The sequence below is a fragment of the Nerophis ophidion genome, linkage group LG09, assembly GCF_033978795.1.
Source record: "Nerophis ophidion isolate RoL-2023_Sa linkage group LG09, RoL_Noph_v1.0, whole genome shotgun sequence".
NCBI classification, from domain to species: domain Eukaryota; kingdom Metazoa; phylum Chordata; class Actinopteri; order Syngnathiformes; family Syngnathidae; genus Nerophis; species Nerophis ophidion.
Genome location: NC_084619.1, coordinates 66,420,136 through 66,442,790, shown reverse-complemented (window position 1 = coordinate 66,442,790; position 22,655 = coordinate 66,420,136). Strand labels below are relative to the sequence as shown.

General features: G+C 40.5%; 1 protein-coding gene across 1 annotated transcript; it reads left to right on the top strand.

The window, feature by feature from the left end:
* Positions 1 to 39: 39 nt before the first annotated feature.
* ecd (ecdysoneless homolog (Drosophila)) lies at positions 40 to 21,449 on the top strand. Its single transcript, XM_061911610.1, has 14 exons — positions 40 to 212; positions 1,952 to 2,168; positions 3,896 to 4,013; positions 4,096 to 4,183; positions 6,646 to 6,824; positions 11,727 to 11,919; positions 11,995 to 12,123; positions 13,314 to 13,439; positions 15,089 to 15,174; positions 15,269 to 15,369; positions 15,431 to 15,659; positions 15,728 to 15,795; positions 19,000 to 19,235; positions 21,037 to 21,449. The coding sequence occupies exons 2-14, from the start codon at positions 1,973 to 1,975 to the stop codon at positions 21,238 to 21,240; spliced, it is 1,953 nt and encodes a 650-aa protein (XP_061767594.1). The 5' UTR covers positions 40 to 212; positions 1,952 to 1,972; the 3' UTR covers positions 21,241 to 21,449.
* Positions 21,450 to 22,655: the final 1,206 nt, after the last annotated feature.

Here is a 22,655-nt window from a genome sequence, read left to right as displayed (position 1 = left end):
TTTTTACTGTTTTCTGTGATATTTACGGAGCTATAGTCCTGGTATGATGTAGGAACGAATTATGTTTGTAATTTAAACAGCCGAGCATAGTTAGGAGTAGGACCAAAAACATTGAGAAACGTGACAGCGACGTAAACATATTTAACATCACTTTCCACATTTATTGAAATACCTTCATCTTTAAGGAAATATAGGCCTACAAACGTACAAAGGTAAGGTTTTTCCATAATACAAAGAGACTTCATCGGTGGATAATTGTTTTAGTTAATGTATTCTTTTTTATCTATTTATCTTAGTTATGTTTAATATGTGTCTTTATGAATTTGCACTAAATAACTTTGCTTGCAATTTTGTTGTACAAACCTCGTTTCCATTTGATTTGGGAAATGGTGTTAGATGTAAATATAAACGGAATACAATGATTTCATATTCAGTTGAATATGCTACAAAGACAACATATTTAATGTTCAAACTCATAAACTTTTTTTTTGCAAATAATTATTAACTTTAGAATTTGATGCCAGCAACACGTGACAAAGAAGTTGGGAAAGGTAGCAATAAATACTGATAAAGTTGAGGAATGCTCATCAAACACTTATTTGGAACATCCCACAGGTGTGCAGGCTAATTGGGAACAGGTGGGTACCATGATTGGGTATAAAAACAGCTTCCATGAAATGTTCACTCATTCACAAACAAGGATGGGGTGAGGGTCACCACTTTGTAAGCAAATTGTCGAGCAGTTTTAGAACAACATTTCTCAACGAGCTCTTGCAAGGAATTTAGGCATTTTACCGGTCTGTAAAATCATCAAATGGTTCAAAGAATCTGGAAAAATCACTGCACGTAAGCGATGATATTACGGACCTTTGGTCCCTCAGGCGGTACTGCATCAAAAACCGACATCAGTGTGTAAAGGATATCACCACATGGGCTCAGGAACACTTCATAAAACCAATGTCAGTAACTAAAGTTGGTTGCTACATCTGTAAGTGCAAGTTAAAACTCTGCTATGCAAAGCAAAACCCATTTATCAACAATACCCAGAAACACCGCCGGGCCCGAGATCATCTATGATGGACTGTTGCAAAGTGGAAAAGTGTTCTGTGGTCTGACGAGTCCACATTTCAAATTACATTTGGAAACTGTGGACGTGGTGTCCTCCGGAACAAAGAGGAAAATAACCATCCGGATTGTTATGGGCGCAAAGTTCAAAAGCCAGCAACTGTGATGGAATGGGGGTGTATTAGTTGCCAAGGCATGGGTAACTTACACATCTTTGAAGGCACCATTAATGTTGAAAGGTCCATACAGGTTTTGGAGCAACGTATGTTGTCATCCAAGCAACGTTATCATTGTCTCATTTCAGCAAGACAATGCCAAGCCACGTGTTACAACAGTGTGGCTTCATAGTAAGAGTGCGGGTACTTTCCTGGCCCGCCTGCAGTCCAGACCTGTCTCCCATCGAAAATGTGTGGTGCATTATGAAGCGTAAAATATAACAGCGGAGACCCCTGACTGTTGAATGACTGAAGCTCTACATAAAACAAGAATGGGAAAGAATTCCACTTTCAAAGCTTCAACAATCAGTTTCCTCAGTTCCCAAACGTTTATTGAGTGTTGTTAAAAGAAAAGGTGATGTAACACAGTGGTGAACATGCCCTTTCCCAACTACTTTGGCACGTGTTGCAGCCATGAAATTCTAAGTTAATTATTATTTGCAAAAAAAAAATAAAGTTTATGAGTTTGAACATCAAATATCTTATTTTTGTAGTGCATTCAACTGAATATGGGTTGAAAAGGATTTGCAAATCACTTGATTCCGTTTATATTTACATCCAACACAATTTCCAAACTCATATGGAAACGGGGTTTATACAATGACAATAAAGATCTATTCTAAATGCTGATACCGCACTTAAGTATGAACAGTAATTATTGCATTTTCCAGGGACTGAATTCCATTGTAACAATGGACGAGCTGCAGAGGAGAATGGTACAAGAAGACGCCGTCCACTACAAGCTATTTAGGACCCATCCTGCTGGTTCTACTGCAGACGAGCATCTCTTCCCTCTCGTGGAGGAGATTCTTGCAAAAGTGGCTCCTCTCTCAATGCAATACATCTGGCAGAATCAGCCGTTCAACCTCAAGTATCATCCAGAGGAAGGTAGTGTTTCCCAACAACATGGCTGTCTTGTGAAATATTACACACCCCGGTGATCTGAATACAGTGGGGCAAAAAAGTATTTAGTCAGCCACCGATTGTGCAAGTTCTCCCACTTAAAATGATGACAGAGGTCTGTAATTGTCATCATAGGTACACTTCAACTGTGAGAGACAGAATGTGAAAAAAAAAATCCAGGAATTCACATTGTAGGATTTTTAAAGAATTTATTTGTAAATTATGGTGGAAAATAAGTATTTGGTCAAACATTTAAACCAGGGATGTCAAACTCAAATACAGAGCGGGCCAATATTTAAAACTGAACGAAGCCGCGGGCCGGGGTTGAACAAATTAATCCTTTAATAGGGACCCAAACAAGTTTTGCATTAAATATTGACCAACCAAGGCTTATATAACTTTATAGTGACATGCACAATCGAGTTTTAAATAATAATAATTAAAAAATATCAATGGCATATCAAATAAAATAAAAATACAAATTGAATGCCTCTTTTCGGCGGTGGGGTTGAGGTGGACGGGGTTTGGTTGTAGCGGGGGTGTATATTGTAGCGTCCTGGAAGAGTTAGTGATGCAAGGGGTTCTGGGTATTTGTTCGGTTGTGTTTATGTTGTGTTTATGTTGTTACGATGCGGATGTTCTCCCGAAATGTGTTTGTCATTCTTGTTTGCTGTGGGTTCACAGTGTGGCGTATATTTGTAATAGTGTTAAAGTTGTTTATACGGCCACCCTCAGTGTGATCTAAAGGCTTTTGACCAAGTATGCCTTGCATACACTTGTGTGTGTGTGTGTGTGTGTGTGTGTGTGTGTGTGTGTGTATGAGCCGCATATTTTATGTGAGTGGGCCGGCACCGTGTTTGTATAGAGGAAAAGCGGCCGTTGCGACATGTAGAGTTTGACGAGTTGAGTTTATACCAAAATGGATACATGGATGATACAGCAGAGGATTGGGAGAATATCATGTGGTCAGATGAAACCAAAATAGAGTTTTTTGGTATAAACTCAACTGGTCGTGTTTGGAGGAAGAAGAATACTGAGTTGCATCCCAAGAACACCATACCTACTGTGAAGCATGAGGGTGGAAACATCATGCTTTGGGGCTGTTTTTCTGCTAAGGGGACAGGACGATTGATCCGTGTTAAGGAAAGAATGAATGGGGCCATGTATCGTGAGATCTTGAGCCAAAACCTCCTTCCATCAGTGAGAGCTTTGAATGGTTGACCAAATACTTATTTTCCACCATAATTTACAAATATCAATCAATCAATCAATGTTTACTTATATAGCCCTAAATCACTTGTGTCTCAAAGGGCTGCACAAACCACTACGACATCCTCGGTAGGCCCACATAAGGGTAAGGAAAAATTCCCACCCAATGGGACGTCGGTGACAATGATGACTATGAGAACCTTGGAGAGAAAGAAGAATACTGAGTTGCATCCAAAGAACACCACACCTACTGTGAAGCATGGGGGTGGAAACATCATGCTTTGAGGCTGTTTTTCTGCTAAGGGGACAGGATAAATAATAAATAATTTAAAATTCCTACAATTTGAATTCCTGGATTTTTTCCCCCCATTCTGTCTCTCACAGTTGAAGTGTACCTATGATGAAAATTACAGACCTCTGTCATCATTTTAAGTGGGAAAACTTGCACAATCGGAGTCTAACTAAATACTTTTTTGCCCCACTGTATCTCTCTGTACGTCCAGGAGGTGTCCCGGCTCACATTGGTGGCAGCACCCAGTTTGGCGACAATGTGGAGGATGAATGGTTTATTGTTTATCTCTTGAAGCAAATTACAAAGGCGTTTCCAGCGCTGGCTGCGAGGTGAGGGGGAGAATAAGTGGGAAATGATCTTGTTTTGACTGTTTGATGGATTAGGTGTTTTCTCTTCTTTTAACTGTTGCAGTGTCGAGGACAGCGACGGGGAATTTCTTCTTATTGAAGTAGCTGACTATCTCCCCAAGTGGATAAATCCAGATACAAGCCAGAACAGGGTAGGTGCACATCTACCGTAGTACATATATCCTTTTTCATACATGTTGCACATACTGTACAGTGTAGGTCAAAGGTTTTGGACACACCTTCTCCTCTTTCAATGTGTTTTCTTTATATTCACGACTATTTACATTGTAGATCAGGGGTCACCAACGCAGGCACCAGGTCGCCCGTAAGGACCAGATTTTTAGAACAGGCCCGCTGGCCTGTTCTAAAAATAACTCAAATAGCAGCACTTACCAGTGAGCTGCCTCTATTTTTTAAATTATATTTATTTACTAGCAAGCTGGTCTCGCTTTGCTCGACATTTTTAATTCTAAGAGAGACAAAACTCAAATAGAATTTGAAAATCCAAGAAAATATTTTAAAGGCTTGGTCTTCACTTGTTTAAATAAATTCATTTATTTTTTTACTTTGCTTCTTATAACTTTCAGAAAGACAATTTTTGAGAAAAAATACAACTTTTAAAATTATTTTAGGATTTTTAAACACATATACCTTTTTACCTTTTAAACTCCTTCCTCTTCTTTCCTGACAATTGAAATCAATGTTCAACTATATTTATTTTTTTATTGTAAAGAATAATAAATACATTTTAATTTAATTCTTCATTTTAGATTCTTTTTTTTCGACGAATAATATTTGTGAAATATTACTTCAAACTTATGATTAAAATTAAAAAAAAATATTCTGGCAAATCTAGAACATCTTTAAAATTAATTATAAATCTTATTTCAAAGTCTTTTGAATTTCTTTTAAAAATTTTGTTCTGGAAAATCTAGAAGAAATAATGATTCATTTTTGTTAAAAATATAGATTGGTCCAATTTGTTATATATTCTAATAAAGTGCAGATTGGATTTTAACCTATTTAAAACATGTCATCAAAATTCTAAAATTAATCTTAATCAAGAAAAAATACTAATGATGTTCCATAAATTATTTTTTAAATTTTTTCAAAAAGATTCAAATTAGCTAGTTTTTTTCTTATTTTTTTCGGTTGAATTTTGAAATTTTAAAGAGTCGAAATTGAAGATAAACTATGTTTCAAAATTAAATTTTCATTTTTTTTCCTGTTTTCTCCTCTTTTAAACCGTTCAATTAAGTCTTTTTTCATCATTTATTCTCTACAAAAAACCTTCTGTAAAAGGAAAAAAAATGTACGACGGAATGACAGACAGAAATACCCATTTTTATTTATATATATATGTCTTGATTGGATTTTCCAGAGAATAGTGCTCGATACGGTGGTAGAGCGCAATATGTAGGTGTGGGAAAAATCACAAGACTTCTTCATCTCTACAGAACTGTTTCATGAGGGGTTCCCTCAATCATCAGGAGATTTTAATGGAAGCATTCACATACAATGGTTTATATAGGGCACAGAGTGGGTGGGTACAGAGAGGCGTAGGGTGTGGTGATTGGCTCATGTGTTACCTAGGAGGTGTTTCCGTCTGTGGCGGCATGTTGAAATGATTTCACTGCGCTTGTTGAGGGATGACAGATCTGGATGATGTATAATAAACAGTTTCTCTGTTAAGCTTAGGTTGCATCTTTTATTACCTTTGTGGTAATAAAAGATGCAACCTTACAACAGTGGTAATAAAAGATGAAACCTATGCTTAAAAGAGAAACTGTTTATTATATATCATCCAGATCTGTCATCCCTCAACAAGCGCAGTGAAATTATTTCAACATGCCGCCACAGACGGAAACACCTCCTAGGTAATACATGAGCCAATCACCACACCCTACGCCTGCCTGTACCCAGCCACTCTGTGTAAAATCTCCTGATGATTGAGGGAACCCCTCATGAAACAGTTCTGTAGAGATAAAGTAGTCTTGTGATTTTTCCCACACCTACATATATATATATATATATACATATAGATTTATTTATTAAAGGCAAATCGAGCAAATTGGCTAATTCTGGCAATTTATTTAAGTGTGTATCAAACTGGTAGCCCTTTGCATTAATCAGTACCCAAGAAGTAGCTCTTGGTTTCAAAAAGGTTGGTGACCCCTGTTGTAGATTGTCACACCAAAACTATGATTGAACACATGTGGAGTTATGTACTTAACAACAAAAAGTAAAAAATAACTGACCATTTGTTCTAATTACTGCTTTGCACACTTTTGGCATTCTCTCCATGAGCTTCAAGCACGCCTTTGACGTGAAAGCTATTTCAGGTGACTACCTCTTGAAGCTCATGGAGAGAATGCCAAGAGTGTGCAAAAAAAGTACTCAGACCAAATGGCGGCTATTTTGAAGAAACTAGAATATAAAACATGCTTTCAGTTATTTAAATTTTTTTTTGTTAAGCACATTACTTCACATATGTTCATTCATAGTTTTGGTGTGACAATCTACAATTTAAATAGTCATGAAAATAAAGAAAACACATTCAATGAGAAGTTGCTTTTTGGTTGAAATATATTCACATTTTTCCACTCATTCTCAGGTGTTCCTCTACCGGGGCGCATTGCATATCCTGCCCTATCCCTCGCGTTCCAGTCCGATAGGCATCCCAAAAGACGTGGTGCCCACCGTTCCACAAGCTCTGGCGCTGCTACTCAAGCAGCCGGAAGCCTGCCGGGCTAACGACAGGATTAGTTCGGCCCTGGACAAGCGTCTAGATGGGTGAGAGGACACAAACTTTGTACCACATATTGGGTCCAAATAACTGAATATTTACATACGTGTACAGGGGTCGTTCTTGATTGTTTTACTGGGTTGCTTAAGAATAGTTGCTACTAAGGTAGATTGATTAAGAGGAGGGAGAAAATGAGGCATGGCTTGATATAAGATGGTTTAGTTAAAAAATGCATCGGAGGACGATCAGCTCTTTAGCAGTTTAGCCGACATTCAGTGTTGGCACTAGGAATTTTTAAAAAGGGGGCCCGTTTTTTTTGTAACGGTTTTGAAAACAAATGATAAATGTATGCATTATCCTGTTATGTCTCACATTCTATATTGTTTTGGAGAAAGGTTGTCATATACGTAACTTAATTAATTTAGAAAAATAATCCAAAAGAAAACACGTTTTTATGCATACGTGTATTTATTCACTTTCTTTTTTCCTTCACGGATCTAAACCAGGGGTGTCAAACTCATTTTAAATCAGGGGCCACACGGAGAAAAATCTACTCCCAAGTAAATATTCTAAAGTCAACTTTATTATAAGAGAATTCAATAGTTTGGGAACAACAGCAACCCAAGTGGTAGGCCACGTAAACTAGGTAGGTAGGTAGGTCTTTATTGTCATTGCAACAAGTACAACGAAACTTTGTTTTCAGCACAAACCTGTTCAAGATTAGACAAACAAACAGTGTACAGGGTTACAGAACAAGAACGCTGATGGGTCGCCACAAGGCGCCCCGTAAAAGATGGGAAAAAGGTAAACGCTGGGGAAGGATGAGTAAAAAAATACAATCCAGACTGGGCTCCTAAGGGGGTCCAGTTTGGAGTGAGAAAAAACCTCCATAGCAAAGCACATATACCTATTACAACATACATCTCGAGATATCTAGCAACAGAGGGAAGGTATCAATCAATCAATCAATCAATGTTTACTTATATAGCCCTAAATCACTAGTGTCTCAAAGGGCTGCACAAACCACTACGACATCCTCGGTAGGCCCACATAAGGACAAGGAAAACTCACACCCAGTGCGAAAGCAATGGATGTCGAGCGGGTCTAACATGATACTGTGAAAGTTCAATCCATAATGGATCCAACACAGTCGCGAGAGTCCAGTCCAAAGTGGATCCAACACAGCAGCGAGAGTCCCGTTCACAGCGGAGCCAGCGGGAAACCATCCCAAGCGGAGGCGGATCAGCAGCGCAGAGATGTCCCCAGCCGATACACAGGCAAGCAGTACATGGCCACTGGATCGGACCGGACCCCCTCCACAAGGGAGAGTGGGACATAGAAGAAAAAGAAAAGAAACGGCAGATCAACTGGTCTAAAAAGGGAGTCTATTTAAAGGCTAGAGTATACAAATGATTTTTAAGGTGAGACTTAAATGCTTCTACTGAGGTGGCATCTCGAACTGTTACCGGGAGGGCATTCCAGAGTACTGGAGCCCGAACAGAAAACGCTCTATAGCCCGCAGACTTTTTTTGGGCTTTGGGAATCACTAATAAGCCGGAGTCCTTTGAACGCAGATTTCTTGCCGGGACATATGGTACAATACAATCGGCAAGATAGGATGGAGCTAGACCGTGTAGTATTTTATACGTAAGTAGTAAAACCATAAAGTCACATCTTACGTGCACAGGAAGCCAGTGCAGGTGAGCCAGTACAGGCGTAATGTGATCAAACTTTCTTGTTCTTGTCAAAAGTCTATCAGCCGCATTTTGTACCAACTGTAATCTTTTAATGCTAGACATGGGGAGACCCGAAAATAATACGTTACAGTAGTCGAGACGAGACGTATGTAAAGGTCATGGTGGTAGGCCGCAGCTCTCAGGCGCTGACCATCTATTCATCACCCCTACGGGATTGCATCGAGGGCGTTGGATTGGGGGACAGGAGGGTGTATGTGTGGCGTATATTTATGCGTGTGTGTGTGAGTGTGTGTTTGTATAAGGCTGTAGTGTGTCTCTGTTCCGCGGCCTTGATGTAATTGCCGTCGCTAGTCCAAAGTTCACAACAACAGGTGTGTGTCCATGAGAGACAAAAAAGCGAGTTTGTTGTGTCTTCCTGCAGTGAACTTCGGGAGAGTCTCGAAGCCAGGGGGAAAAATCCAAGTTAAAATGATTTGTATGCGAGTGAAAATAAAATTTGCTTCTCACTCTAAAATTGTCTATGACTGGTCCTCAAAAACTGCGGGTTAGACAGTCCGATGTAATCCACAGTTCTTCCCGCATCCTCCAATCATTTGGGGCAGCTTTGGGGTACTTTGAAGACTGCCAGCAACTTCCAATTTGTTGACAAACCAGAGCAACGCTTACTCCAATCAGCAGATGTCCTGTTGTCATAATTCCGAATAGGTAGATATCTTCACGTCCTCGACAGAAAAGGGTCGCCCTCCTTCTTCTCCCAAGAGTCCGTCGTGTGTCCAGCAACAACCGCTTTGTCACGACAACAGGTTCCCCCAAACCCAAGATCTTGTCAATTTTGTTGAGGCCGGTTAAATAGTTCCAATGTTTAGATTTGGAGAGCAGTGCAAAAAGAGGCAACAAGAAAGTTAAGACAAAACAAAGAAGCAAGCAGGAGAGATAAGGGAGAGGAAAGGGGAGCGTCCACCCTTGGTGAGTGCCAGAGAGAAAAAACTGACAAGAGAAGTCAGCATAACGCAAAGACTTTCTGCACAGTCAATTGCGACAGAGCTCCAAACTTCCATGTGACCTTCCAATTAGCCCACGTATAGCACGCAGAGAGTTTCATGGAATGGGTTTCCATGGCCGAGCAGCTGCATCTAAGCCTTACATTAGCAAGTCCAATGCAAAGCGTGGGATGCAGTGGTGTAAAGCACGTCGCCACTGGACTCTAGAGCAGTGAAGACGCCTTCTCCGGACTGATGAATCACGCTTTTCCATCTGGCGATCGGATGGACCCCAGTCTGGGTTGGGAGGTTGCCAGGAGAACGCTACATTTCGGACTGCATTTTGTCGAGTGTGAAATTTGTTGGTGGAGGAATTATGGTGTGGAGTTGGGCTTGGTCCCTTAGTTCAAGTGAAAGGAACTTTGAATGAACATTTTGGACAATTCCATAGGATCGCACTTCAAGTTTGTATGTGAGTCAAGGTAGGTGGCCAAATACTTGTGGCAATATAGTGTATAAACAAAACCAAAACACCAACAGAAAGCGATAATCGATTAAAAAAAACAAGCAAAACATAGTTTTCACCTAGAGAAGACGGGGTCGTTGTCAGAATATTTGTATATAAGTTATCACACAACTTGTTTGCTTACAGTTAAGGTGGCCTTGGTTACTATCCACTTGTGCCCACAAAGATGCCCTTGTTCTTATCAAGCAAAGGCGAACAGCTTGTAAATCTCCACTGTTTGCGCCTCGCCGTAGAAATGTCTGTTTTCAGATCTGTACAGCCTTAAAGGGGCCTTATCAGGACCCGAAGTCTCCAAGAAGATAAGGCGGACGAGCAGAGAAGGGGCAAATCTGACACCGCTCCAAGCACATTTTGTTTTAACTGTTTACGACCCAGTGCGGGTGTAATAATGTGACCCCTCCCCCTTAGAAGCAGCTTAAACTAGGTAATCAGGCAATGCCCAAATAAATGGGGCATTCCCAAGTGAAAAAAGTGAAAAAACCTTGAATGAACATTTTTGGACAATTTCATGGGATGCCACTTTAAGTACATATGTGAGTCAAGGCAGGTGGCCAAATACTTTTGGCAATTTAGTGTATAAAATAAACCAAAACACCAACAGAAAGCGATAATCGATTAAAAAAACAAGCAAACCGGAGTATTCACCTAGAGAAGACAAGGTCGTTGTCAGAATATTTGTATATAAGTTATCACACAACTTGTTTGCTTACAGTTCAGGTGGCCTTGGTTACTATCCACTTGTGCCCACAAAGATGCCCTTGTTCTTATCAAGCAAAGGCGAGCAGCTCGTAGAAGTGTTTGTTTTTCAGATCTGTACAGCCTTAAAGGGGCCTTATCAGGACCCGAAGTCTCCAAGAAGATAAGGCGGACGAGCAGAGAAGGGGCAAATCTGACACCGCTCCAAGCACATTTTGTTTTAACTGTTTACGACCCAGTGCGGGTGTAATAATGTGACCCCTCCCCCTTAGAAGCAGCTTAAGCTAGGTAATCAGGGAATGCCCAAATAAATGGGGCATTCCCAAGTGAAAAAAACCTTGAATGAACATTTTGGACAATTTCATGGGATGCCACTTTAAGTTCATATGTGAGTCAAGGCAGGTGGCCAAATACTTTTGGCAATATAGTGTATAAACAAAACCAAAACACCAACAGCGATAATCGATTAAAAATAACAAGCAAACCGGAGTTTTCACCTAGAGAAGACAAGGTCGTTGTCAGAATATTTGTATATAAGTTATCACACAACTTGTTTGCTTACAGTTCAGGTGGCCTTGGTTACTTACTATCCACTTGTGCCCACAAAGATGCCCTTGTTCTTATCAAGCAAAGGCGGACAGCTTGTAAATCTCCACTATGTGCGCCTCGCCGTAGAAGTGTCTGTTTTTCAGATCTGTACAGCCTTAAAGGGGCCATATCAGGACCCGAAGTCTCCAAGAAGATAAGGCGGACGAGCAAAGAAGGGGCAAATCTGACACCGCTCCAAGCACATTTTGTTTTAACTGTTTACGACCCAGTGCGGGTGTAATAATGTGACCCCTCCCCTTAGAAGCAGCTTAAGCTAGGTGATCAGGGAATGCCCAAATAAATGGGGAGGGGCTAAAACTTTTTTTCTCAAAGCGTGGGGTGACCAAGTACCAGGGTGCAGGTCCGCGTGCTCTCCTCATGGGCTAAATTGAATCCTGTCTGTTTGATTCCTTGCTTCTTGTCCTGTTCTGTAGATATTTAAACATCTTGTTTTGATTGTAGATATCCAGAGAAGGTTGAAGCCAGTCTGCACCGTGCCCACTGCTTCATCCCCGCAGGCGCGGCTGCCATCTTAGCTCAGCGTCCCGACCTGGTGGCGCCCGCCGTGTCTGCCTTCTACCTGCGGGACCCCGTGGACCTCCAGGCGTGTCGGAACTTCAGGAACTTCCCGCCCGACTCCCGAGTCTTGACCTCGGTAAACATAAACACGTGCAGGTGTTTGATTTGAGGTGGTGCCTTCCTGTGGTGAATGTTGTGATTTTTCTCTCAGGTGACGTTGACTCGCTGCCTCTACGCTCAACTCCAGCAGCAGCACTTCATCCCAGACCGGAGGAGCGGCTTCACCTTGCCCGCGCGCTCGCACCCTCACTACAAAGCACACGAGCTCGGCATGAAGTTGGTGAGGTTGTAGGTTTTGCGGCTCCGGTTTCGGACTTGTTCACCTGAACGTGTATGTGTGTGTGTGTGTGTGTGTGTGTGTGTGTTTGTGTTATCGTGTGTTTGTTTGTGTGTGTTCGTGTGTTTGTGTGTGTTCGTATATTTGTGTGTGTTTGTGTGTTCGTGTGTTTGTGTGTGTCCGTGTGTGTGTGTGTGCTTGTGTGTGTGTGTGTTCGTGTGTGTGTTTGTGTGTTCGTGTGTTTGTGTGTGTCCGTGTGTTCGTGTATTTGTGTGTGTTTGTGTGTTCGTGTGTTTGTGTGTGTGGTTGTGTGTGTGTTTGTGTGTTCGTGTATTTGTGTGTGTTTGTGTGTGTTCGTGTATTTGTGTTTGTGTGTGTTCGTGTGTTTGTGTGTGTTCGTGTGTTTGTGTGTGTTCGTGTATTTGTGTGTTTGTGTGTGGTCGTGTGTGTGTGTTCATGTGTTTGTGTGTGTTCGTGTGTTCGTGTGTGTTCGTATGTTTGTGTGTGTTTGTGTGTGTTCGTGTGCGTGTGTTCGTGTGTGTGTGTTTGTGTGTGTGTGTGTTCGTGTTCGTGTGTTCGTGTGTTTGTGTTTTCGTGTGTTTGTGTGTGTTCGTGTGTTCGCGTGTTTGTGTGTGTTTGTGTGTGTTCGTGTGTGATCGTGTGTGTTTGTGTGTGTTCGTGTGTTTATGTGTGTTCGTGTGTTTGTGTGTGTCCGTGTGTTCGTGTGTTTGTGTGTGTTCGTGTATTTGTGTGTGTTTGTGTGTGTGTGTGTGTGTGTGTGTCCGTGTGTTCGTGTGTTTGTGTGTGTTCGTGTATTTGTGTGTGTTTGTGTGTGTTCGTGTGTTTGTGTGTGTTCGTGTGTTTGTGTGTGTTTGTGTGTGTCCGTGTGTTCGTGTGTTCGTGTGTTTGTGTGTGTTCGTGTGTTCGTGTATTTGTGTGTGTTTGTGTGTGTTCGTGTGTGTCCGTGTGTTTGTGTGTGTTCCTGTGTTCGTGTATTTGTGTGTGTTTGTGTGTTCATGTGTTTGTGTGTGTCTGTGTGTTTGTGTGTGTTTGTGTGTGTTCGTGTGTTTGTGTGTGTCCGTGTGTTTGTGTGTGTTCGTGTGTTCGTGTGTTTGTGTGTTTGTGTGTGTTTGTGTTCGTGTTCGTGTGTGTGTGTGTGTGCGTGTGTGTGTGTTGGTGTTCCTACCCCCCAGGCTCACGGCTTCGAGATCCTGTGCTCAAAGTGCCGGCTCCCGGCCCCTGAAGATACGGACTCTGTCAGTTGTAACCCTCAGTGGAAAGGATTCATGCAGAGTCTGAAGAGGAACGGTTACTTCCGGGTAAGTCCATGTTTTTCAACCTTTTTTAAGCCAAGGGACACTTTTTTTAATAAAACATTTTTTTACGGAGGCACACCACCAGCAGGAAAGGTTAAAAAAATTAAACTTCAACAGGTTGTTGTGCCTTATCTTGAGTTTGTTGTTGTTTTCCAGTTCCTGTCTTGTGCTCTTATTTTGGTGGCCTTTCCTGTTTCGTTTGTGTTTCTTAAATAAAATGTTGAACATACTAGACAACTTGTCTTTTGGTAGTAAGTAAACAAACAAGTCTGCTGACGTATGCAGTAACATATTGTGTCATTTATGCAACTATTAATTTCTACACATTATGAGGGACAAACTGTAAAAATTGATTATTCATCTATTGTTCATTTATTGTTAATATCTGCTTATTTTCGGTTTGAACACATTCTATCTACACTTTTGTTAAAATGTAATAATCAGTGTGTGAATGTGGAAATAGTGTCAAAGCGCTTTGTTTACCTTGAAGTTAGAAAACATAAGTATAACCCATTTTAATAATCATTTATTCTTCTGTTGTTTGATACTTGACATTAGTTTTGGATGATACCACACATTTAGGTATTGATCCGATATCAAGTAGTTACAGGATCATACATTGGTCATATTCAAAGTTCTCATGTGTCCAGGGACATATTACTTGACTCTATAAACATAATATGAATTGTTTTAGAAAAGGAAAAAAGATTTTGTGATGCTAAAAAATATCAATGTAATCGTAGTAGTATCGACTAGATACGCTCCTGTACTTGGTATCACTACAGTGGATGTCAGATGTAGATCCACCCATGGCATTTGTTTACATTGTGATGCCGGTGAGTTATTGTATCCTCCTACAAAGCATTTTTAGCTATTCCTTGTCCTCCAGTGACTTGTAAAAAACTTACTTTATTTTTCACCATGGAGACAAGGATTAGGGATTAAGAAGTAGATAAAACACTGCTGACTGTGGATGGATTTTAGCTGCTAGCTAGCTCTTCCTGAGGGTGTGTCAGTGTTATAGCTTCACCTTTATCTTATCTTTAATTTTTAGACCAAAATGCGTCCATTCTCCCTTTTCTGTCTACACACTGTGTCTGTTAGTAAGTACTCCGTGATTGTGCACTGCCGAACATGCTCCTCTGCTCATAAAACCAGCAATGTCATGACGAGAATCGTAACGAGGCCTTTCCGATTGACTAAAATCTGACATGTTTAGTAACTTTACCAGTGGCAGTAGCCAGATGAAGAGGGCAAACGCTGGAGGGTGGGGCATGGAAATGAAAACCATAACAATATGTAAATCTTGATTTTGAAATGAGCATATCCCGGTATTGGAAAAGAACATGATTTATTCATGCCTTTTGACATATCAGGGACATTTAATGACTTGACATGAAATCATTACATATGGCTCCTTTTAACTAATATTGTTTTTTTAGTCCGTAACAAAAAATATTTAAAGTGCCTGAATGGAAAAAAAAGTGAAATCCTTAACTGAAATATAAACATTTTGACCGAATTGAACCATTCGATACTGAAAAAAACGTAAATAAATAATTACGGGGAGACCCGTCCCACTATTTAAAAAGGACTATTTTAATGGGAGCATGTATGGTATTTGTGTAATGAGCTTCGGTGTTGAAACGCAGGGGGAGATGGAGGGGTCGGCCCGCTACAAAGATCTGATGAAGTCAGCAGAAAACTTCTTCAGGCAGTCGGTCGCCTCAAAGTCCAGGTGAGACCGTGTGAATGTCGAGCTTTCATGCAGAGACCAAAACATGCACGTTTAATGCTGTTAGGAAACACCTCTTACTAACCTTTGTTGGCAGTGACATGTCTCCAGGAGAAGAGCTCCTGCAGCTGCTGCGCACCTGTCCCATCAACATGGAGGAGCTGAGGAGACAGGAGTCACAGCTCCCCCCGGAGGACAGTGAGTGCAACAGCAGACTCCCAATAATCCTCATTACCGACCCTAAATGCCTCTTTTCCAGGCGACAGCTGGCTGGATGTCACCGCCCAGGACCTGGAGCGCATGCTGGAGGAAAGGGGCGGAGTCAGAGCGGACGCCGGCACCGCTGATCGGGCTCGGCCTGTCGCGGAGACGGAGGGCGGCGAGGAGAAAGAAGAGGAGGAGGCGGGTTACAGCCTGGTCGCAGTCAGCCAGAGGATGAAGAGCTTCCTCAACGCCGTGTCGTCACACGAGGGCGCAGAGCTCCCGTGGTGAGACCCCGTCCCCACCTGATAGAAATAAGTCGGATAACAGATCACTTCCTGTTTCTGCATGGCAGGTCCAGTTCATCCCAGCCATTCAGTTTTGACCCAGACTCACTGACCAGTGCACTGGACCAACTCTTGGGTAAGGAGGTGGTTGGTAACTAGATTAGGTGGGAAGTTGTAGTGAAATGCTGACAGAATGTAAGAATTGTTTGAATGTTGAAGAGTTTGAATTTCCAGGAAAAAGGGAATTGGTTTGGAATATGGGAACGTTTTAGTTGGATGAGTGGAATGTGTTGATGTTGGAATGGTTTGAATAGCTTGAAAAATGTAGGAATTGTGCAACTTGGAAAAATGTTACATTCATTTCAACGGGAACTTCCTTGAATTTTGGGGAAAAGCGGGATTTTGTTGGAAAATGATTAGGAGCATGAATGAGCTGAATTGGTTGGTGTTGGAATTGTTTAAATTGGTCAAGAAATGTTGAAGTCGGAACAATTTTTTAATTGAAAAACGGTATTATGGAATTTTGGGAAAACCAGGAGTTTTTCAAGTTCTTAAACCAACTTTTTTTTTGTCCTGACTTAAAGGGGAACATTATCACCAGACCTATGCAAGCGTCAATATATACCTTGATGTTGCAGAAAAAAGACCATGTATTTTTTTTAACCGATTTCCGAACTCTAAATGGGTGCATTTTGGCGAATTAAACGCCTTTCTGTTTATCTGTCTTGTAGCCATGACGTCAGAACGTGACGTCTCCGAGGTAATACAGCGAGCCATTTTCATTTTCACATTACAAACACCGGGTCTCAGCTCTGTTATTTTCCGTTTTTTCGACAATTTTTGGGAACCTTGGAGACATCATGCCTCGACTGTGTGTTGTCGGAGGGTGTAACAACATTAACAGGGAGGGATTCAAGTTGCACCACTGGCAAAAAAATCTGCCGCCAGACCCCCATTGAATGTGCCAGAGTAGCTGCACATTTTACCGGCGATGCTAAGACAGACATGGCACAGAGATGTATGGATAACCTGCAGATGCATTTGCAACGATAAAGTCAACGAAATCACAAAGGTGAGTTTTGTTGGTGTTGTTGACTTATGTGCTAATCAGACATATTTGGTCGCAGCATGACTGCCAGCTAATCGATGCTAACATGCTACGCTAATCGATGCTAACATGCTATTTACGATAGCTGTATGTACATTTGAAACTAGATACCCACATTTAATGCGAAACAAACACTTACCAATCGACGGATTTAAGTGGCTCCAGCATCACAAGATGCGAAAGTCCTGATCGTTTGGTCCGCACATTTTACCGGCGATGCTAATAAGGCAGCCATGCTACGGCCGAATAGCGTCAATAGCTATTCGCTCAATAGCTTCAGTTTCTTCTTTAATTTCGTTTTCGCTATCTGCCTCCATACTCCGACCATCTGTTTCAATACATGCGTAATCTGTTGAATCGCTTAAACCGCTGATATCCGAGTTTGAATCCGAGTTAATGTCGCTATATCTTGCTGTGGTAACCGCCATGTTGTTTGTATTGGCAGCCCTGTATGACGTCACAGGGAAATGGACAGTCGCATCGCAAATAGCGAAAATCAAGAACTTCACAGCTTCTTTTAGGGATATTCCGGGAGGTGTAAAATTTTGAAAAAAACTTTGAAAAATAAAACAAGCCACTGGGAACTGATTTTTATTGTTTTTAACCCTTTTGAAATTGTGATAATGTTCCCCTTTAAGAGGAATGTTTAGACAGTGGAACGGTTGAAATGGGTTGAAAAATATCAAATGAGTCAAAAAAATGTTGGAAATAAGATTAACAAAAAAACAGGAATTCCTGGAAATTTGATGAAAGTGGAGAAATTGTTGTTTGAATTACCAGGATGAATTGAATGTGTTGAAGGTGGAATGGTTTGAATCGGTGGAAAAATGTCAGAATTGTGGAAGTTTGAAAAATCGATAATTCATTTTAAATGGGGAAAGTTTCTCTAAAAACTGGGAATTTTAGGAAATCTGTGAATGTCTTTTATAATTGTTGAAAGGGAGCACACAATTCCTGAACAGGCTGAATATTTCTTTGGAATGGTTTGAATTGGATAAAAAATGTGGGAGTTGTGGACTTTCGAAAAATGTCTAATTCTTTTCAATGGGGAAATTTTGGGAAAAACGGGATTTAAGAAAAAAAATGATTAGGACCATGAATGAGCTGAATTGGTTGGTGTTGGAATTGTTAAATCGGTCAAGAAATGTTAAAGTGGTAGCAGTTTTTTAATAAAAATATAGCATTACAGAATTTCGGAATAAAACGGGAATTTTGCAAGTTCTTAAACCAACTTGTTTTTTGTCCTGACTAAGAGGAATGTTTAGACAGTAGAACGCTTGAATGGGTTGAACAATGTGAAAGGAATCAAAAAAAGGTTGGAAATAAGATTAACAATAAAAAACAGGAATTCCTGGAAGTGTCTTGAATGTGTAAAAATGGTAGTTTGAATTTCCAGGATGACTTGAATGTGTTGAAGGTGGAATGGTTTGAATCGGTTATAAAATTTGGGAATTTTGGAAGTTGGAAAAATGGATAATACATTTTAAATGGGGAAAATGTCCCTAAAAACCGGGAATTCTAGGAAATTTGTGAATTTATTTTATAATTGTTGAAAGGGAGCACACAATTAACAGGCTGAATATTTTGAAGTTGAAACACTTTGAATTGGATAAAAAATGTGAAAGTTGTGGAACTTTGAAAAATTTCCCCATTCTTTTCAATGAAGATTTCATTGAAATTTGGGAATTCAAGGAAAAAGGATTTTTTTTTTCTAAATTTCTAAAAAAAAAAAAAAAAAATTTTTAATTTTCCGAATAAGTTGGTGTTGGAATTTTTCAAAACGGTTGAGAAATGTTGAAGTCGTAAAATTTTTAATTGAGAAATGGTATTACGGAATTCAAGGAATTTTGGGAAAACTGAATTTTTCCAGTTCAAAAAACAACTTTTTTTTGGTACTGATTAAGAGGAATGATTTTACGGTGGAACGGTTGAAGTTGGTTGAAAAATGTGAAAGGAGTAGTCGACAGAAAAAAAGGTTTTGAAAAATGGAAAAATTGTAGTTTGAATGTCCAGGATGGTGGAATGGTTTGAATAGGTTGAAAAAGGTGGAAGTTTTGAAAAATGGCCAATTCCCTCTGAATGGGATATATGTCCCGGAAAACCTGGAATTCTGGGAAATCTGAGAATTTGACAAGGGAAAGCCCACCAACCATGTGTGTGAATGTTTAGGAGCATTCACACAATAAATACCATTTTCCATTTTTATCACTCTGACTCTTATTTGTGCTGCAGGAAGCAAAGACCAAGAAGAGCTAGATTCAGATGACCTTGATGATGAGGATGAGGAGGAGGAGGAGGAGGATGATGATGATGATGATGATGAAGATGAAGAGGAGGAGAAAGAAGTGGGGCCCCCAGGTCCCGCAGAGATGAATGGGATGGAAGCTTTGGACACGCTCCGAGACTACATGGACCAAATGGACCAGGAACTGATGAGCACACATATAGGACAAAGCTTCAGTCAGACGGTAGGCTTCTTCATTTTGTCATGATGTCAGAAGACTATAAAGCCACACCCACTCAATTTTAGAAAAATAATTTTTTTTTCAAATTTTTAGCTGCAGATATGTTGTGGAATGAGTTATTTACACAGTAATAGGGTTGTACGGTGTACCTGAACTAGTATAATACCGCGATACTAATAAATCCTATTTTGTACTATACTGTCTCTAAAAAGTACCGGTTTTCTTTTTTTTTTTTTCACGGGCATGACAGCTCGTAGGCCCACGTGGTGACTTTGCTGGTTTTACGAGCAGAGGAGCATGTTGGGCAGCGCACACACACAGAGTACTTACAAGCAGACACAGTGTGTAGACAGAAAAGGGAGAATGAACGCATTTTGGTGTAAAAAGTAAAGATAAAGGTGAAGTTATACATCTAGTTAACAGCTAGCATCCATCCACGGCTACTTCTAAATCACTAAACCTGGTCTCCATGACGACAAATAAAGTAAGTTTCTTACAAGTAGCATTATCACTGCAGGGACGAGGAATAGCTACACATGCTTCACTACACACCGTAGGAGGATACAATAGCTCACCAGCGTCTCAATGTAAACAAATGCCATGGGTGGATCTACACTTGACATCCACTGTAATGATACCAAATACAAGAGCATACCTAGTCGATACTACTATGATTACATTGATATTTTTTTATGGGAACAAAATATATTTAAACAAAAATCGTATTATGTTTATAAAGTCCCTGGACACATGAGGACTTTGAGTAGGACCAATGTTTGATCTTGTAACTACTTGGTATCGGATCGATACCTAAATGTGTGGTGTCATCCAAAACTATTGTCAAGTATCAAAGAAGAGAAGAATAAGTGATTACATTTTAACAGAAGTGTAGATAGAACATGTTAAAAGAGAAAACAGCGTGACACCTACCCTTTACATCAGTATTTCTTATCCATATTATTGGTTTATTAGGTATTATATTTTACTGTATGATTCTGTAACTACTTGGTATCAAATTGCTACCTAAATGAATGGTATCATCCAAAACTAATGTAAAGTATCAAAGAAAAGAAGAATAAGTGATTATTACATTTTAACAGAAGTGTAGATAGAACATGTTAAAACAGAAAACAGTGCGACACCTACCCTTTACATCAGTATTTCTTATCCATATTATTATTGGTTTATAAGGTATTATGTTTTATTGTTTGAACCTGTAACTACTTGGTATCGGATCGCTTCCTAAATGTATGGTATCATCCAAAACTAATGTAAAGTATCAAAGAAGAGAAGAATAATTGATTATTACATTTTAACAGAAGTGTAGATAGAACATGTTAAAACAGAAAATAAGCAGATATTAACAGTAAATGAACAAGTAGATTAATAATCCAATTTCTACAGTTTGTCCCTCATAATGTGTACAAAATAATAGGTGTATAAATGACAATATGTTACTGCATAGACTAATTAGGAGTCTTTGTTTGTTTACTTACTACTAAAAGACAATTTGTCTATTTTATTTAAGGACTAAATGACAATAATAAACATATGTTTCATGTACACTAAAATTTTCTGTTCAAATAAAGACAATAATGACAGCAATGTTACGACATGACGACGCGTGTCATGACCACTAAAATAAAATATATGGAGAACCGGTACTTTTCAAACAGAGTATAGTACCGTTCTTGATTCATTAGTACCGCGATACTATTCTAGTACCAGTATATACCGTACAACACCACACCAGAGCCTTTGTGTCCTTCCATGTCTTCATTCTTTCTCTCGCTCCCCTCTGCAGAATCTCAACAAGACCACGTCGGACAAAACCTCCGCCCAGGCCCCCCCCAAGGACACGGAGGAGATCCAGCCTCTGGACTTGGACCTCAACCTGGTCACCAACCTGCTGGAGTCCCTCAGCTGCCAGGCCGGGCTGGCCGGGCCCGCCTCCAACCTGCTGCAGAGTCTGGGACTACACCTGCCTCCTAACTCGGACCGCTCATAGTGGACTCCAGGTAAGAGAATATGTGGACTTCCTCAAATCAAGCAATACGTCATCTTAGTCGGTGTTTTATTGTGAAAGAAACTTGACAAGCACATGGGTGACTTTCCAAACAAAAATCCTGCAGTGATTAATGTACTCTCTGTAACTTTGAATAATATGCTGTGTTAGAAATCATGTGACAGTAACAATAAATAGTTTTTGCAATAAAAGTGCATCGTTTCATGACCACATGATGATGATGATAATGATAATAATAGTAGATTTTATTTGTAAAAGCACTTTACATTGAGCAAACAAACTCAAAGTGCTACAGTGCATTAAAAAAATAAATAAACAAAAAACAACGCTAGAACCACAAATAGCTTCCCCCAACAAGTAAAATAAATTGTAAAATAAAAAGAACAACAGCCTGTCCAACTCTGGCCCGCCGTGTGATTTCATTTGGCCCTTGAGGCAATATCAAATTAAAGGGGAACATTATCACCAGACCCATGTAAGCGTCAATATATACCTTGATGGTGCAGAAAAAAGACCATCTATTTTTTTTAACCGATTTCCGAACTCTAAATGGGTGAATTTTGGCGAATTAAACGCCTTTCTGTTTATCGCGCTCGGGGGCGATGACGTCAGAATGTGACGTCGCCGAGGTAACACACCCGCCATTTTCATTTTCAACACATTACATCTCAGCTCTGTTATTTTCCATTTTTTTGACTATTTTTTGGAACCTTGGAGACATCATGTCTCGACGGTGTGTTGTCGGAGGGTGTAACAACACTAACAGGGAGGGATTCAAGTTGCACCACTGGCCCGAAGATGCCAAAGTGTCTGCCGCCAGACCCCCATTGAATGTGCCGGAGTGTCTCCACATTTGACCGGCGATGCTAAGGCAGACATGGCACAGAGATGTATGGATAACCTGCAGATGCATTTGCAACCATAGTCAACAAAATCACAAAGGTGAGTTTTGTTGATGTTGACTGCCAGCTAATCGATGCTAACATGCTATTTACCGGCGGTGCTAAAGCAGACATGGAACAGAGATGTATAGATAACTTGTAGATGCATTTGCAACTCTCCTCTCTGAGCTGCTACCTTACCGTGGTAGAGGAGTTTGCGTGTCCCAATGATCCTAGGAGCTATGTTGTCTGGGGGTTTTCATGCCCCCTGGTAGGGTCTCCCAAGACAAACAGGTCCTAGGTGAGTGATCAGACAAAGAGCAGCTCAAAGACTTCTATGGAATTACAACGAAATGAACCCAGATTTCCCTCGCCCGGACGTGGGTCACCGGGGCCCCGCTCTGGAGCCAGGCCCGGAGTTGGGGCACGATGGCGAGCGCCTGGTGGTCGGGCCTGTTCCCATGGGGCCCGGCCGGGCACAGCCCGAAGAGGCAACGTGGGTCATCCCTCCAATGG

What these genes read in the sequence shown, in the direction of transcription:
- ecd (XM_061911610.1), top strand. Translation starts at nt 1,973, where the DNA reads ATGGACGAGCTGCAGAGGAGAATGGTACAAGAAGACGCCGTCCACTAC. An exon ending in ACTCCCGAGTCTTGACCTCG is followed by an intron (nt 11,920 to 11,994) that starts GTAAACATAAAC and finishes TTTTTCTCTCAG; the next exon opens with GTGACGTTGACTCGCTGCCT. An exon ending in GAGGGCGCAGAGCTCCCGTG is followed by an intron (nt 15,660 to 15,727) that starts GTGAGACCCCGT and finishes TCTGCATGGCAG; the next exon opens with GTCCAGTTCATCCCAGCCAT.